This window comes from Ambystoma mexicanum, chromosome 2q (genome assembly GCF_040938575.1).
Source record: "Ambystoma mexicanum isolate Mex_15411 chromosome 2q, UKY_AmexF1_1, whole genome shotgun sequence".
In the NCBI taxonomy this organism is placed as follows: Eukaryota; Metazoa; Chordata; class Amphibia; order Caudata; family Ambystomatidae; genus Ambystoma; species Ambystoma mexicanum.
Genome location: NC_090924.1, coordinates 307,456,236 through 307,474,679, shown reverse-complemented (window position 1 = coordinate 307,474,679; position 18,444 = coordinate 307,456,236). Strand labels below are relative to the sequence as shown.

The window sequence follows — 18,444 nt, the reverse complement described above, 5'->3', positions numbered from 1 at the left end:
GGCCTGTCATGCAACAGATGTGGTTGGTCTCTAAGCACAGTGAATTCTCCTCTTTGCGGAGTGGGGATGGCTGTGTGTTGATCATCTCTGTTGGATGGCCCGAATGCTTCCCGTCTGGTGTGGTTGTGGTACAGGTTGTGTACGTCATGCAGGGCTATGGAAGTGGATGGTGCTGGATTTCACTTTGGTTTGGCGCTGCTAATTATGTGTTTGATAGTTACCTTTCCCTTTTCGTATCACTTCTTTTATGTTTCTTTTTCTGATTGCAATTGGCCGCTGGAAATCGTGGGAGAGATTGTGGTGGTTGGTTCCCATGAGTGTGTTTACGTTCCAGGTCAGAATGACTCTGTTTTGTCATTGGGGTTTTGTGATGCACACCGGGTTTCGTGTTTGTCTGGGTGCAGTGTGATTGTTTCGTGCAGTGCCGTCCCTCAAGTCCCTTTTCTATTCTTTGAGCTTTCAGTATGTACAGAGTGACAGCGTGCGGTGGTGGACTTGTCCGTTCTGCATGCATGCTGCTTCATGGAATGCCTGTGATATCTTGTGGATGCGTAACTATAAAACAGTGAACGGTCTATGTTTGAGAGTTGGTGTGAGAGCTGGAACGGTGTAGATGGTCAGATGGGTGCTGCCCTCATGTCATTTTAATGGTGATGATTTTTTATTTATATAGCACTTTCGCCAAAGAGCTATCCATTGAGCATATTTACATACAATTATCACACAACCGATAGTTGGTACTCATTTATCGACCGTGTAGGGATGAAAGGCTGAGTTGGCCTTGCCCGGATGCAAACCTGCAGATCACACACAGATAGCAGCAGCGAGTGCGCAACCCGCTGAGCTATTTCACTGGCATTTAATAAGTACACACAATTGGAACTATAACTAGTAATAAACCTACCTTTGTGTAGCCTGAGCAGTCCATCATCTTTCATCAGGTTGCAGCTTCTTTGATCACAGTATCATCACAAAAGGTGGATGCAAGCATATTACAAAGCCTTCCTTCCTTCCTTCCTCCTTCCTCCTTCCTTCCTTCCTTCCTTCCTTCCTTCCTTCCTTCCTTCCTTCCTTCCTTCCTTCCTTCCTTCCTTCCTTCCTTCCTTCCTTCCTTCCTTCCTTCCTTCCTTCCTTCCTTCCTTCCTTCCTTCCTTCCTTCCTTCCTTCCTTCCTCTCATTTAAGTTCCTCCTGTTCCTACATGACACATTTGCTATGGCATATACACCCCTACCTCTCTGAAAACAACAGGGCCCTGATTGCAGCAGCTACCATAAATACAAAATTGGATTACTGTAATAGCCTTTTAGTTGGTACAACTCAGACAAATATTTAAAGCGACAAGGCATCCTAAATTTAACAGTTTGTGCGGTTTGTGGTGTGAACCGATGGGCTCATGTGTCTATGGCTTGTCGGAAACTGCACTGGCTCCCGGTCAATCAGAGAATACTACTCAAGGCATCCAGCATAGTATACAAATGTTTGCCTGGTGATGCTCCTTCATATCTCTGCTCACGAATCAAGAGGGCACCTATTAGGCGCACCCAGCTCTGAAATAAAGATGCCCTCTTGGCTCAACCGCGCATCTTCCTGAAGGAAAGTGCAGGTCCAGCTTTGCTTCATGGGCCCCCACTGCTTGGAATGCTCTCCCGCTCTTGCTCAGATCTATTCCATCAGCAGCACTGTTCAAAAGGAGTTTCAAAACGTGTCTCTTTGATAGAGGAGCTGACTGGTGTATTGTGATACCCACTTGATGTCTCTTATTCTGTGTTCTTTGTGGTTTGTTTCTGTAAGCTCCCTGAGGCCCTCTGGTATGTTGGCACCATATAAAAACCCCATAAAATCGAATAGAGCAAACATGTTAAGCTATTAAAATTAGTTCAAAAGAAAGGCATCTGAAAATCTTGTCATTGAATTAATTTGGTGTTTTAGTGGCAGTTGAAATTCTGGTGAGAGCTGCCTTTCCCACAGTGAGCTAACTCTGGTGTCATGAATTACCTCTAACACGGGAAGTGTAGTGAGGCCTTTTTTAAGGATATCCAGTGAAAATGTTGCCATGCAACATTTCACCTAAAATCAAACTCTGTCTACAAATATTCTAGGACTGGAGTTTAGAATAGTAAATAACGCCAGCCTTAGTGAAAGCCTTTTAGAAGTCAGGAAGCAAAATCGCCCCTCTCTGGCAAACGTTTGCATGCAAGTCTGTCACATAGAACCAATAAGGGGATCAACTTCCTTTATGAGATTTGTGGCCTCTGATTGGCTGAACAAACATGGACGTACTCGAGGAATCTTTGAGAAGGACCTGATTAACTAGACCAACCCAACGAAACAACACACTATGTGTCACAAGAGCCACTGCTCCTGATTGAACAAAGACTAATTCCATGAGAGCCGGAAGCCTGCCACACGTCCGCCAGGATTCCTCTGCACCAAAAGCCTGTCCCATTGTCCCGGTTGCGACAAATCTTCACTAAACTATTTGTCACACCCAGGGTCTGTTTAGGAGAAGTTTCTTCCAGGCCCTTTCCATGATGCGGATTCTTATTAAAAAGGGTAGGTCCAGTTTGCAGATAATCTGGTTCTGTTTGGAGGTTGAGCACGAGTCATGAGCCAAATAGGATTTTACAACAGAATAAGCTAATGGCATTATTTGTTGATTTGTTGTTTGTGCATTTCAGAGTTGTTGAATTTTGTTTCAAAATATATCAAGTTTGCATGCAATAATGTATGTTTTGCTGCTTGATCTGATGATGGGGCGGATTCCCGGAAACGTTTGATTGGATTTGCTTTGATTTAGTAGTTATTTCTTGATTAACCTATTACTAAAATTGAGGGTCACCACCAACAGCAGAGTCCTAGAGCAGAACTGTATCTTTGTCATTGAGTATGGAGGAATTATTTTGAAGCTATTTCCAAGTTACTGGCAACCCAACTCACCACACAAGAAATGCACTTTTCATAAACAAGCAACAGAAGATTACGTGCCATATTAGGAGATTGTACAAGAAAGTCAGAAACAAGCTAAATGCTTAGCTTTGTTGACGAAGAAGAACAAAGCATTTTGGCATCATTTAATAGTCATGAGCTTTTATTTCAACCTGGAGACAAAGTCAAATTTCTGAAGCAATCTTAGAAAATGATGCAAAAGGACGTCACACTCACAATGAATGAAGCAGCGTTGGCTGGATAGCTTGATGACTGACGCCTTGCAAAAACAATCCAAACTTCATTATAAAGTGAAGAGATAATTCCAAAACAACAGTTTGGAGGTTTTATTATTATTAACAATTCAGGAATTATAAAGCATATGCATGCATGTGAAATGTAAATTACATTGCAGCTCTGGAAAAGTTTACCAAAATAACACATACACACAAGGAAGAATACATTAAAAGTAAATATCAAAAATATATGAAAAACTAAACAGCAGCTCCAAGCAAAATCAAAGAAAAAATCCAGAACAGGAACCATCAAGAAAAAAGGGACAGCTGGGAGGGAAATACATGAATTGGAAAAGATATAACAGAAAAAGGAAGGGAAAGAGACCAACAAGAGTAACACAATGCAAACATGTGATTAGAGCAAGAAATGAGCAGCAGAAGGAGTGAGAGGAAAAGTAGAGAAAAGTGAGATTCAGAAAGAAAACTGCAATGGAATTAGATAAGGTAAGGACACTGTGCTACAAGGAGAGGCAGACACTGAGAGAAAAATAACAAAAGGAGAAAATAAACCACTGAAAATGTAACAAGGGGTAAAAAGACAAGGATAGCATTGATTTGGGGATGTAAAGAAATAACCATGTATTGCATATAGGATATAAGTAAGATCACTGAGGTCAAAGGTGACTTGCAATATTGCTTTTATGCAGGGCTCAAGTCGAGGGCACACGCGGGTGGACGCAGTCCCCCCACTTGTTTCTGAAGTCCCCCCACTTATTCAGAGTGCACCATGTTATGCTAATTTCTTGTGACACCACATTCGATTGGTATGTTAATGAGTCCCCTAATTTTTTATGAGGACTTGTCCCCTGCTCTTATGCATGGTACAGGGTATAGAGTGTTTTATTTCTTATAAAACATGGAAACAGAGTTTCATCCACTTTAATACCTGGCCTCTTGCTTAATCTGATGTAAAAGATCTTCCAGCTGCTGATAAATATAATCAGGAAGAATCTATAGGATTTAAAATAAAATAAGCAACTTCTTATAAAATGAATCTATCTATGTTTTGTGCCTTGAAATTGGCATATGTGTTTAACTCCAACATTGCACAAAAAACATACTGGGCCCATTAGGACGCTGGCGGTATGGGTTTAACGGCGCCGTTAAAGAAGCCGGTGCCGTTAAACCCATACCGCCCTATTACGAGGTTCCCTCGCGGGACCCCGCTCTGGATGTCTGGTCAGACCAGACATCCTTTGCGGGTCCTGCGAGGGGACCAGGGAGCTTACAACGGGCCTGTTAGTAACGGGCCCGTTGTTAGCTCCCTCCCCATTCCCATTGAGCCCCATAGGGGCTCAATGGGAATGGGGATGGTCCGGGTTCCCTGAATGGGGAAATACCGGGCCCTCCAAGGTCGGAATGACCCGAGTTTGGAGGCAGCCATGCCCTTATTAATGGCTACCTCCAAACTCCTAACGAGGCCCACTGTCATAAACAGTACCTTATCAATGAATGGCTGTAAAGTGTCATAGAAAGCTATGTTAAAAGAAAGGAATTTAAAAAGCTTGTCGTGGTTTTAATTAAGTGCTGTGGTTGAAGTGTTGTGGTACAGCTGGAACTCTGCTCTGTGCTGGCTCAAGCGGCAGACATGGTGAGGTCATAATCCAACTGTGACAACTGAGTACACAGCATTGGTGATTTCATGTTCTCTTTAATGAACAGTCGTAATGTCAAAAGCCAAGACAATTATGGATATGCTTTGCACAGGTATTGCACTCAGCCATGTATTACAAGGTACATAATCCCCCTGTGTGTAAAAAGCATACTCTGGGCACTGCCGATTTCTGTGATCTTGTAAAGGCACTCAGCCATCAGCCTCAGAGATTTACATGCTCAAAAAAATCTCTTCAGTGACTTGCAATATCCTTACAATATACAGTGGGTACACTTTAGCCCACTTGTAGTGAAAGTTGGGGAATGCTACTTTGTATATCCTATCAGCCAATCTGGGCCCGTTCTAGGATAATGAGTAGTAACCACCACCAGCTGGGGATGTGGGAGTTGCTTGGTAGTCTCTGGAAGCAGCAAACATTTTCTTTCTCTCTAGGGGTGGGGAATATCACCCTACCAAGGTTTTCAATATTCCTTGCCGTAACCTTGGGGATAATCTTAGGAGGTAATGCCACACAGCATCTCAGAGTGGTAATGATGCGTTACGAAATACTGTATTCATGTATGTGAGCTTTGACAAGGACATACACAGGTAGCGGACACAGCATTAGCAGTATGCGGGCGGTCACCAGGAAATGTCCCTGAAACTGAGACGTCCTCACCTTGTTTAGTGACATCTTGCAGGATGAAGTCCATGATTAGGCTGTCTGCTAATTGATGTATCTCCTTCTTTCCAGATCTCCTTCAATGTGGACGCCGTCTACACTTGAGAGTCTGGGTGGTCTAATCAGTTCACTCAGCGATGCTACAATTAAGCAATGCCCAAAGGTACACAATATTGAACTTGCATCGCTTTCATTTGGGTTTGTCAGAATGCAAAACTGTAATAGGGCTTGCAGTCAGATTCTTGAAAACAAATTTGCGAATCCAAGTTTCATGACTCTAGTGTGATGACTTTTTTTTTTAAACTTTTGTTTTTATTGACATTGGTTAAGGGAACAAGACATAACAATTTTTCAAATTCCAACCACATAGTAATAGACATTCTTGGTGAAAACCCAGTCCTTAATCATTTATCCCACCCTTTCCAGGCCCCCCTTCTGACCATTTCTCTGAGCAAGCAAGCCTCTGGCACCTGAAGTGAAATGGGGGAGCTCGACACTGATGACTTCAGGGAGGGCCATATTGAAAAACTGTGGTTACCCTCATTGTCACGGCAGATGGGCCATAACACCCCCAAGGTGGGGTGGGACCTGACATGTTCCGGGATGGCACACGATGGGGCCCAAAAGTAATCCCTGACCTTCAACGGGTGAGCTACCAAATCTTCCAAATAGGTCCAATAGGTCCCCAAATCGTCCCTCATGAGCTTGAGCATCACCCTCAGCTGTGCCGCTTTGTAATACAGTCGCACATCGGGGAACCCAAAACCCCTACTATCCCTCAGTGGTGTCAGTGTTGCCATTTTCATCCTCAGTGTTTTATTATCCCAGATAAATCTACAGAGTTCTCCTGTGACTTCTAAAAAGAGCCTTTCTGTGAGCTGTCTTGGGCTGGCTATGAACAAAAATAGCAATCAGGGGAGTACATTCATCTTAATAGATGTCATCCGTCCGGACCAAGTTAGTATAAGGGGGTCCCACCTTTTAAGATCTGCTGTAAGCCGTGTATGAAAGGGATCATAATTTGCTGATACCATCTCCTCTAGGTCCCTAATTACCTGAATACCCAGGTACCGTATGCCCTTGTCGTTCACTTTCATGCCCTGGTTTCGCTTCTTAGAATCGAGAAGGGGACTGTGCTTAAGTATCGGCATAAAGCATGACTTCTCTACATTAATCTTTAGCAGTGAGAGGTTACCATGTTCCACGATCTGTGTTATAAGCGCTGGGAGGAAATGCTGGATGTCGGTGAGGTATCCCAGTATGTCGTCCGCGAAAAGCAAAAGCTTGCACTCATTCTCCCCACCACCTATGCCCTTGATCTGCCCATTGGAATGGATTGCAATCGCCAGCGGCTCCATCATCAAGGCACAAAGTAACGGAGAGAGGGGACACCCCTGTCTTGTTCCTCTGTTTCAGCGTGAAAACCTCAGAGAGTCCCCGATTGACACTGACTCTAGCTCTGGGCTTGTTATAAAGTTCTGCTACCCATCTCAGGAAGTACGGCCCGAACTCCATCTTCTTCAGGACCTTCATCTTGAAGGGCCATTCGACTCTGTCAAAGGGCTTCTCAGAGTCTAGCGATACCAGGTAAAAATCCAGGTCTCCCTCCTGTGCACCATGAATCAAATTTATAGTCTTTCATATGTTGTCAGAACCCTGTCTTCTTCTAATGAAACCCACCTGTTCTCCATGTACCAGTTTCGGCATTCCCCCCTCTAGTCTCGTTCCTAGGACTTTGGCCAGAATCTTTACGTCACTGTTAAGGAGGGAGATGTGTCTGTATGAGACGCACATATACGGACCTTTCCCTTCTTTAGGAATTGCTACTATCATCGCCAACAACATTGTCGAGGGCAGTGCCTCCCCCTGCAGACATGCGTTGTACACTTCACTAAGGATGGGGCCAACAGAGACCTTAATAGCTAATAAAACGTAATCGTAAAACCGTCCTGCCCCGGGGGCCGTCCCTTCCTTCATACCCTTAATGGGCAGTAAACATCCTCAACAATTGTGGGGCGCTCAGAGTTCTCCATTGTATCCTGGGGAAGCCCTGTAATGGGTAGACCGCTGAGGAAAGTATCTATTTGTGTCTACTCCCCCATCCATTCCGACGCATAGACGTTGCTGTAGTACTTTGCAAATTCCTTTCCAATGCCCTTATGGTCGAAGACGAACCCACCCTCCCTGGACTTTATAGCCCCAACTGTTCTTTGCTTCCTCTCCTCCCTCAATCTCAATGCCAAATCTTGTCTTCTTTGTCCCCCTCTCATGATATTTCTGTTTCAGGAATAGAAGCTTCCTTTCCATGTCCTGGGTCATAATGGTCTTCAACTGTGTTTTTTAACGCCAGAGCTCCTTTTCTTCTGGCAGGGAAATATATTTTCCCTGGGCCCCCAGGCTTTATTTGTGCTATCCAGTGGCATAAAATGCTTTCCTTCTTCCCCCTCTCTTTTTTCTTTTTGAAGCCTATCCTGATCAGCATCCCCCGGATGGTTGCCTTGAAGCCCTCCAACACAGACTAAATTCCGTCCTCTCTGGTGTCGTTGAAGGAACAATATTCCTTAATTCCCACAAGCAGTTCCTGTTGCACCTCCCTATCTTTTAGTACACCTCCAAATCCCTGTGGGGTCTCCTCCCCGCCCCATGTCAACCGTGATTCTAACCTTATCATGATCAGATCATGGGATTGGGGTGACCTGAGATTCCAAAACCTGCGCTTTCAGGGTTGCGTCCACCAGAATCAGGTCAGTGCGTGAGAATGAATTGTGCACCGCTGAATAAAAGGTGTACAGGCTATCACCTTCCAGGGGGGGCGAGAGGGAATCAACCAGACCCAAAACATTGCTTACTTGTTTCAAATGTGCCGATTCCGCCGACCTTGTTCTCACAGCCGGTCCCTCCCCCATTCTCTTGCAGTCCCTCATCGGGTCTAGCACCATATTGAAGTCACCTCCAACCATCAACTGACCCTCTGCAAACTCAATCAGTTTATCCTGTCGCCCCTCCCAGGAGTCCTCAAGCACCACATTGGGAGCGTACACAGAGCCCAATGTGAGTTGAGTGTTGCACCATAAACCCCTTACAAACACATATCCCCTATTGGGATCGGCTAGAACCCATTCCACAACAAATCCCAGTCGGGCTGAGATCAGGATCGCCACCCCCTGCCTTTTGCCCACATCAGAAGCCATGATCACACTCCCCAACCCCCACCTCTCAGGATCGTAGTCGGGGCTCTTTGCCCCTGGGCCAATGTGTTTCCTGAAGACACATCCAATCTAATTTTGCCAGCTTAAATTCACGGAGCACAATTGATCTCTTACTTGGTGAATTGAGACCTCGTGCATTGAAGGAGCCAATACTCATTTCACATGATCCAGACATTACTCTGCTGTCAGAACACCACATGACCTCTCCCCTCCCCTGAGACATTACCCTCGATGAGCCCCGACCCCGGAACCCATGGAACATTTAATAAACTTTTAAACCCTGCACTCAGAACTTTGCATAACAAACCCAACTCCACCAAAACCCTGACCACCCCCGCTCTCGGCATCCAACCCCGCCCAAATTCATCACCTTAGATGGGATCAAATCACCAGCGGTCCTCCCGAACCCAGGACCAGCTATCAATTAAGCACTTTTCCCTAAGCCCCTCCATCTCCGAATACCTCAAGTCACCTCCCTCCCCTCCTTCTCACCACTCCTCCTCTCCACCCCTCAACATACTGCCCCATGGTCCCCACCACTCCTCCCCAACATGACAATAACCTCCGAAATGATCTTCAGCGTGGTATACATTGATTTTCCCCTTTCTCCCGGGGGAGTGTTACGTTTTTAAAACGTCTGTGTCCTCATAATCTTCTGTCTATCTTTCAACTGGCTGCTGCTGCATGATCCTCCCATCGCTTTGCCAGGACCCTGTGGCAGGGGTTGGGAGTCCCCCATAAGTTTGGTGATTGCTCTTTGAACGTCATCTTCTGTTGTTAGTCTGTGCGAGTAACCCTTGTGCTCAAAAGATATTGAGAAGGGGAAGCCCCATCGGTATCTCACACCCTTGTCAGTGAGCCATTTTGTCAGAGGACCTACATTGCTTTCTCCTAGCCAACGCGAAGGCCAACGGGTCGGTATCAGGTAATATTATCCCCACCAATAATATCGGAATGTATATAGTCGTTGGGAACGGCCATAGGCGATATTATTAGTGGGGATCATTTTTAGGGTAAATGGGTGCAGGGGTTGTGGGGGTGTCCCCCGCTCCCTTTAAAAATATATGGGGCTTGCAGGGGTGTCCCCCGCAGGTCCCATGGGGTAATATTGCTGCAAAAATATGGCGGCATTCTTGTATGGCGATATTTTTGTGGGGATGTTATCACATGGAGCCAACAGGTCCTCGTAGATTGCTATCTTTACGGGCCCATAGGTCACTGGACCCATCTTCCTCACCTTCTCCAGTATCTTCACCTTTTCAGGGAAGTAGTGGGACCTCGCTAACACTGTCCTTGGTCCCCTCACTCTAACCCCTGCTCGGTGCGCTTGGTCAATCGTGGACTCATCAATCGCATTAGAGCCAAACAAGTTTCTTAGTAACTCCATGATCGACCTCTTGATATCTCCCTTGGTTTCTCCCTCTCTTTCCAGGAACCCAAAGAAATGGAGGTTGTTCCTTCATTCCCTGTTTTCAAAGTCGTCCATTTTTAATTTCACTTTGGTCTCTCTCTTTTCCAGTTCCGAGAATCTCATATCCATCTGTGTCTCCAAGGTATCAAGCGAGGTTTGGTTGTTCTCCAGGCATTGAACCCTCTCATCGATGGAGTCCATTCTCTTGTTCATGTTATCTAACCTGAGGACCAGTGCTGAGCGCATTCCCCTGATTTCCTCCATCAGTGCGGCAATGTCCTTCTTGGTGGACACTGAGTCTGCCTCCAACTCACTGTCCTGGGAGGGCAAGGTCTTGGGTGTACCGGTCACTGAGGATTTTTATACTGGAACCTCTTAAGGGCAGTTCTCCAGCTCATTTATCTTCGGACTCCCAGTATTCTCTGTAGCCCCTTCAATGACCTGCCCGTCCCGCTCTTTCCTGGTCAGTTGCTCAGTGTTGGTGCTGCTCAACTCTGCTAAGGGTCAACGCTCACTGCACTCCAATTGGGCGGACGAGCTAGGTCCAAGGAGGACGGAGCAGGACCCCTCTCTTCTTTCTGTCACCAGTCCCCCTCAGCTGAGTCCACGTGCCTCTGTGAATCCCTCTCAGGGGTCTTCGGTATGGCACCTCGTGTCCCCTACCTCCAGCGCCACGGGCGATCTCCCCTTCTTATCAGCCCAAACTCTCCTGTGGCAGTCCCTGTGGGGGTTGTGGTAAGGCGGACCCATGCCACTTTTCCAGCTAAGGGGGCCCTCACCTCACCACTTACGCCTTGCGCTGGTCTCACTTGTCCTTGTCCCCAACGTCGCTTTTCCCTTTAGTGGGGCACAGGGCCTCTCTGTCCCAGAAGAAACTCGCCACGTATGAGAAAGTGCCATGGGGGTGCTCCACCAAAACTGTTCCCCCGGGTCCCTAGGATTTCCTGCGGAGCCCCGGTCCAATCGGTCTTTCAGCAGGGGGTCTCCAGGTATGCTATTCCACCAAAAAACACACACTCCGCGGCCTCCTCTATGCTTGTCACAGGGTATGGTCCCTCTCTCAAGCCTGTATACCCTCCTCACACAGTCATTGTGGGCGCCAGAACTGTATACTCCTTCTCAATCTGACGCCCTTATTGTAGCCAGGTGTTCTGTTTCCCCACTCTAGGGGTCCAGTGGTGGCCTTCCTCCGTTTTGCGCCTGCAGGTATGGGGTTCTCAGCACGTGTCCCCCTCCAGCTCCTGACTCCTATCAGTGTCTCTGGCGCCTCCCCCAATCCCCACATCTCTGCGCCTTTATGCTGGAAGATTGAGGGTCATAGAGTGTAGAGTGTGTTGTCCGTTGGGCTCCACAGGGTCCCCCCCACTCAGACTGCACCTCCCTTGCCACCACTTCTATTCACCTGTGATCTGGGGGGGAGTCAGCCCGGGCTTCTCAGGCTCTTCATGAAGCCCGCTTCCCTCAGCCCGGCTGAGTGTGCTGTGTAAAGTCCCCCGCAGCAGATTTCCTGCTCCATCTCCGCTGGCGGACCACCGTGGTGGCACTGTCCAGTCGCAGGGGCCCAGGGCTGCACCGGGGGCCAGGGTGGGAGGCTGAGTGCTGCTTCCCACCAGGCCTCATGAGGCCCACATCTCACTGCCGGGGCTCTTCGTATTACTGTCTATGTCTCCTCCACGGGCGGGTTCTCCCTCTCTTCCGCCTAGATTTTACACACGGCTATCTCAGCCATCCACGTCTCCTTCAGCACCAAACTCGGATCGGGTGCTCTTTCCAGGCTCCTCTTGCAGGGGCAGTGTCTGGCTAGCAGATTGGGGTAGACGAAAGGGGGGCTCAGAGTCCCTTTATGTCCCACTGCTCGGGAGCTTGTGGAAAGGCTAGCTTTCCTGGTTGGTATGGAAAAGTTAGTGTACAAATAGGGAAACACAGGGGAATAAAGGCAGAAGAAATGCACAAGGGGCTGTGGTTAGGGATCAGTTTGTCAAAAAGGGAACATCGAGCACTTTGCCCACTTTTCAGGACATGCAAAATGTCGATTCAATCTTCTGACATCCAACCTTGGAATAGTTCTACCTGCGCAATGCCACCAATCTCAATATGTCTATACAATTTGTTTTCGCAACTTCTGCTTGTAAAAGGCTGAAGTAGAACCTCAGTTTGAACACCAAAGTTGAAAAATTAATCTTGGAAGTTAAAGTTGGAAATACGCGGGGGCTAATTTTCGGCCATGCACACCGTTAATTGAAAGCGTTAAAGTCCTGCGTAGGGCTTTTACACTTTCAATTAACGGTGCACCCCATTTTCCTCAATTTGTATGGAACAGACGAGGTCTTCTATACAACAGGTTGTACCCTATATTTTAATTTTTTGAAGAGTTTGTGGTGTATTAGGGTACTGGTTCCTTGAACAACAAAAAGAACCACAAACTTCCCCCTACTCCTGCATTTTACGCTATCAATCCTTCTTCTCTGCCATACAACTACTCCAAGCATTTTTATATGGGTGCGATTGCTGGAGATCCACATTGGGTGCGCCGGCTTTATGCACCAGCCAAAAGCAAGCAGACTCCACAGGAATCCATTGTAAACACTGCCTGCCAATGCTTAAATGAGAATTAGCGTTTACTTCATTTGCATGGCGGAGTGCAAAAGTGCATGCTTGTATGCCGCCTTTTGCCCTGCACCTTTGCACTTCGCTGTGCAAATGAGCAGAATTTGGCAGTGGGGAGCCGTTTACATTGCAGTGCTTATGTAACTGTTCCCCGCCACTACATGATGAGCTCTTTTTAAAAGAGCTCCACATTGTTTGTATACATTGTTTGTATACATTGTTGCTTTTCATTCGTTTTTATGATCGTTGAAGTGCTTGTTCCTCTGCTGTCTTCCTGCATTACTTTCTATTAGGTTCCCTTCCCATTAGTCATGCTTTTTATTTCGAGGCTTTAACAGGGGTAACCCCCATCACCTCCCTTTTAACTTGCTGACTCTTCTTCGACCTTTCCATGTAGCTATGTGACCTTCTGCCCTTTTTAAAATAGTTTTCATTTGAATAGTAAAGCAAGTGGACCATATATATTTATTGGTGTACTTTAAAAAAGGAAATGAAAAATCACTTTTGGGTTTCAAACATTTCTCAATCAAAATCATTTTTAGCACCATATATCATCAAATCGATTGGGCATTGTTTAGGTCACATTCCCCGACATTCTGCATTGTCCGGGGGAAGAAAGCAGATTAAGCACATTGCACATCCCCTGGATTAGTTGATGAATACCGCCATCTTGAAACCCAAAGAATACTGTCACCCAAGCACTTTCGGCAACCCACCCACAAGCTTCCTTGTCTTCTCTTCTTCAGGATTCTTGGATCGCCTTTTTGAGAAATACCACTCAGAGCTCAGCTGTGCCAAAAAGCCAGGTAACCAGGATCATAAAGGCCCTCGTCCCTCCACAATTGTCCAGAAGCACTGCTGGTAAGTATGGTCTGAGACAGGTAATCACAAGTGGGTATTTCAAGACTATTATAAAAGGCAAATCTGGATGATGAGAGAGGACTCGGTTGTCCCTCTCACTACACATATTATAATATAGTTTGACTGATTTTAAAATCGTTTTAACAGATTTAGCCCACTGTTGGACACAGTTAATTTATTTATTTTATTCACTTATTGTTTTTTATAACACACCTAATACCATACCTGAGTTCGGTTTCTAAGAGCGGATCCAGGATTCAAACTTCTGTTGCTGTGCATTGCCTTGCTTCCAAAACCAGTGGGTTGCTCCTGTGCTATCCTCCATAGGGTTAGATTATTTGAAACCACTTAAGAGCACAGCCTGGACACACAACATCAATGTCTCTTTAAAGGAAACCTAGCATGACTTAGGTGGTATTGAATTCAGGCAGTACCAAAGTCAAGTAAACTCCCTTCTTACTTTGGTGTTCACTTTTGAAGATATAACTGGAGGGGATTTCGAGCAGAGCTGAAACTCATTACAGTTCCATCGTAGCACATCCTGTTTTTGGTGACTGTACCCTAGTCTAGTTTGCGCTAACTCTAAAGGAAAGTATTTTGACATGCTCTTCAAAGTTGCCCCATATTACACACTGTGAGCAAGACCAACCCCCTTCCCACAAGAAAATGTAGAAATAAGGTAGGTAAACACACTAAATAGGGCAATGATGCAGAAGCGAGCCAGGGAGGCTCCAGAGGTCCATCCGCCCCTGCCTGTGATTGTGAACAGTAGGGTTATTCTAGAGTTGGAGAGTACTAAAAACATATGGAGAACTGTAGAAAGAGTAGTCCTCTTCGCACTGTTTATGGATAGCTGTAAAATAGTTCAAACGTTTCTGACACGTGATACAGTGTAGCACCCTTGCCTTTTACATTCTCCAACGACAAGACATTTGTTAGTGATGCTACGTTTGAAGCTTGTGCCTAGCACGGGCATTCTCATGCACGAACCAAGCAATGGCACTAAGAAATACCCCTATGAAGAGAGAGATCACTTGCCACCAGTTAGTAGCATCTTCAGTGCTCAGGAGCTCAGTGAATCAATCTTAGCACTCTTGGCAAAAATCACGAAACTGCACTTCCCTCTGCTTCTTGGTCAGCACATATGATTTCAAGAACAGACCATTTAAATGAGGGGTCTGCAACCTGTGGCTCCCCGTAGGATTTGGACTACAACTCCCATGATCCATCACCATTTGATGTGCATCCTATGGCTGATTAGAGTTGTAATCCAAAACATCTGGAGAGCCAAAGGTTGATGACCCATGGTCTAAATGTTACGGCGAGTAGGACAGATGCAAAGTCACCCACCGTCCTGCGTAAAGAACATCTAAATTCCTCGTGATATTCTACACACCACTCAGCCAACAAGCGGCATGAGACTTCACACCCCAAAATCAGGTCACCAACAGAAGCACTGGGTATTCACATAGTCAATGGGAAGCAGTCATTTGTGTGTGCTAGTTGGGACTATCCTGGAAACAGGCGATAATGCCTTATGTGAGTCATTCGGTAGAGCTCTTTATTGTCTGAAATCTCGCAGGCGCATTAAATATAATTAGTTTTTCAGTGATTCCTAAATAGGGCCTTGGTAAAGCTTGGCATTGGGTACTGACTTTCCTAGTACCTGTAGTCAATCTGTGGGTAGCGAACAAAAGGATGTTTATTATTACCCAGTATTTTTATCACATATGATGGATAATTAGATCAGAGGCCATGATGCCCATGTTTAAATGTGTTGTGACGCTGTCTGTCTCTTCCCCACGTGCAGCGGTGTGTCCTGATAACATGCAGATCACTGCAGACAATGTGAACAACGTTCTCCTGCCTATACACTACACCGCAGATGAGTTAAACGCCTGCATAGATGACCAAACTCTGGTGAATAACTTGGCTTTCCTCGGGGGACTGGCCTTCTCAGATGAACAACTGAGAGTGCTGAAAGGAAGGCTGGACAAAGTAAGTTATGCATTAAATTCACACTGCACACGTGGGAAAGGTCATAAGGCGCAAGAGGCAACTTCACATTCATTATTTACCGAAACCTGGTTCTCTGACGACGTCCTTCCTGCTGAACATGAAGCATTCCCCCTGGTTACTCCGTGATTGTGCACAACAGATCCAGCAGAGTAGGGGCAATAGCCATCCACCACAAACCTAACCTCACAACCCTACACTCTGAGAAACAATCCTGCAGCGACAACTGTGAATCCATAGAAGTCAAACTGCCATCCTCGCTCTCACCAACAGTTTCCTCCTCCTTTACAGACCCCTGGGCTATAACAGAATTTTCACAAATTCTCTTAGCGACTCCATGGCGGCGATTATGATCTCTCAACCCACGCTTACACTACTTGGTGACCTGAACATCTGGTTCAACATCCCCTCTAACCCCATGGCCCGTCATCTCATTGGCAACCTGGATGCCTTCAACTTAACCCAACTCATATCAGGGCCCACCCACATTCGTGGTCACAGCCTGGATGCAGTTTTCAACTACATCAATCTGATCTCCGACACGCTCACTGGTCCCCTATTCTAGACTGATCACTCTGCCATTCTTTTTTCACTCCTGACACCTTACCCCACCAACCCCCGCCCGCATCCTCCTCCCAGATTCCCCTTTGGAACAAGGAAATTATCTCCTGGGATTTTATCTCCTTCCTTCTCTCCACCTTTCCCTCACACCCCCTCCAAGAAGAAACCCCCTCCCCCGTCTACTTCGACTCATCAGTCTCTACCCCCTCAAACCATCCAGATACAACTCCCACCATATAGGTCCTTCTCCCAGTTGGTTCAGCCCCTCCATCAAATCCCTCAAAACCCTCAACCACCGCCTGGAATGCCAATGGCGGGCCAACCCTTCCCCCCAGATCAAAGCCAACCTTGCTAGACAGATCAGGGCCTACAGGATAGAAATCAGGAAAGCCAAATAATCTTTCTGAATGGAACTCCTGCAAGATTATCTCAGAATTCTAGACTCCTCTCTGCTCAATGCCCCCTGCACCTGTCACACAAGCACTTTGTGATGCCCTGTCAGACCACTAATATAACATAGCCATTGAAAGGAACCTCACTATCAGCACTAAACTAGCAACTTTCCCCCCTCTCGCATTCCCCTCGTCACCCTCCTTGCCACCATCCCCAACACACAACCTGTCCAGCTCCTTCTCTGCCATCTCCCACCCCGAATTCCTGAGGCTTCTCTCAAACAGCAGCCCCTCAGGATCTCCTAGAGACCCTTGCCCCCCTACTCTCCTTAAGAACATTCTCTCTTCCATCTGCGCAGGCAGCCTCACCAGATCTATAATCAACCACTCACTGATTTTTGGGATTTCCCAGAAGCTTACAAACCTTTAATTCAATCCTTTATTCAAAAAGCCCTCTTTTGACCCCCTCGCCCCCTCCAATTACCAACCCATCTCCAACAATCGCCTCACAGCCAAACTCCTAGATCGCACAGCATTCTCCCAGCTCAGCCTCTTTGCAGAATCCCATGGCCTTCTGGACCCTTCCCAGTCAGGCTTCAGACCCCTCCATGGAACCAAAACCTCCTTTGTCTCAATCTGGGATGACCTAGAAAAAACATCAGACTCTGAAGTCTGCACGGCACACATCCTCTTTAACCTCTCAGCAGCTTTTGACATCATGAACCACAGCAGTCTCACAAACAGACTCTTCTCCCTAGGCATCAGGGACTCTGCCCTTAGATGGATCTCTTTTTTCCTCACCAACCGCTCCTAAATCACCATCCTCCACCCTTTCTCCTCTGACCCACGGCCAGTCCCTCGCGGAGTCCCTCAAGGAACATCCCTCTCCCCCTCCACTTCCACCTCTACCTTTCCCCAACCCCGCTCTCATCCGCTCCTAAAATCTCACCTGCTACAACTACGCTGACGACACACAGATTATTTTCAAGATTGCCAAATGCCTAACATCACCCCTCCCAGACCTTGCCTCCTGCCTCACAGACATTGACCACTGGATAATGAACAACCACTTCCTCCTCAATCCTGCAAAACCGAAATCCTGATTTACGGTAAATCATCTCTCCTTTCCCAAACTACCCCTTGGCCGTCTTCCTTAGGACCCCCACTATCTGCATATTCCTCAGTTAAAAACCTGGACTGCACCATTCCCTCGGACCTGCCCCTCTCTCGCCACATTAATGCCATCTGCAGATCTTGCCACTATCACCTGCACATTCTCAAGCAGATCTTTCCCTATCTCTAATACCCTCACAGAATCTCTGCAATCATGGATGTCATCCTCTCTCACCTAAACTACTCCAAATCCCTCTATCTAGGTGCCCCTGCCTTTAAACTCAGAAAGCTTCAACGGATCCAATACTCTGCAGCGAGACTCCTTCTTGTACTCTCTCCTAGTCATCACATTTCCCCTGCACTCGAGGTGCTCCACTGGCTGCCCATCAGTCAATGGGCCACTTTCAAAGCTATGTGCTTTATCCATCGTGCCCTCCACACGAAAGGCTCTGAATTCCTCCAAAATAAACGTACATGCTACCTCCCTAACCGATCCCTCAGATCAGGTTCAGCACACCTCCTGGTAGTCCCGCTTTTCAGGTTCTCCATACTAGGAGGCTCCTCCTTCTCCGTCCTAGCACCTACCATCTGGAACTCTCTCCCACTCTCCCTCCGTTTCACAGAGGACCACCTCTGTGCAGGAATGCCCTCAAAACCTGGCTCTTCCCTCCCGCAACCTGACACCCGCACCACCCACACACATGGGATAGCAGTAGGCACCCCGCCTGTCCCCACGCTCCCGACGTTTCCATTCCGCTACTCTGCTTTGCCGCTTT

General features: G+C 46.8%; 1 protein-coding gene across 1 annotated transcript in view; it reads left to right on the top strand.

Moving 5' to 3' along the window:
- LOC138569360 (otoancorin-like) overlaps positions 1 to 18,444 on the top strand; it is a 209,496-nt gene that overhangs the window by 150,709 nt on the left and 40,343 nt on the right. The window contains exons 25-27 of the mRNA XM_069647277.1: positions 5,571 to 5,661; positions 13,472 to 13,586; positions 15,397 to 15,584. Coding sequence (XP_069503378.1) covers positions 5,571 to 5,661; positions 13,472 to 13,586; positions 15,397 to 15,584 — 394 coding nt within the window. The remainder of the gene's footprint in view (positions 1 to 5,570; positions 5,662 to 13,471; positions 13,587 to 15,396; positions 15,585 to 18,444) is intronic.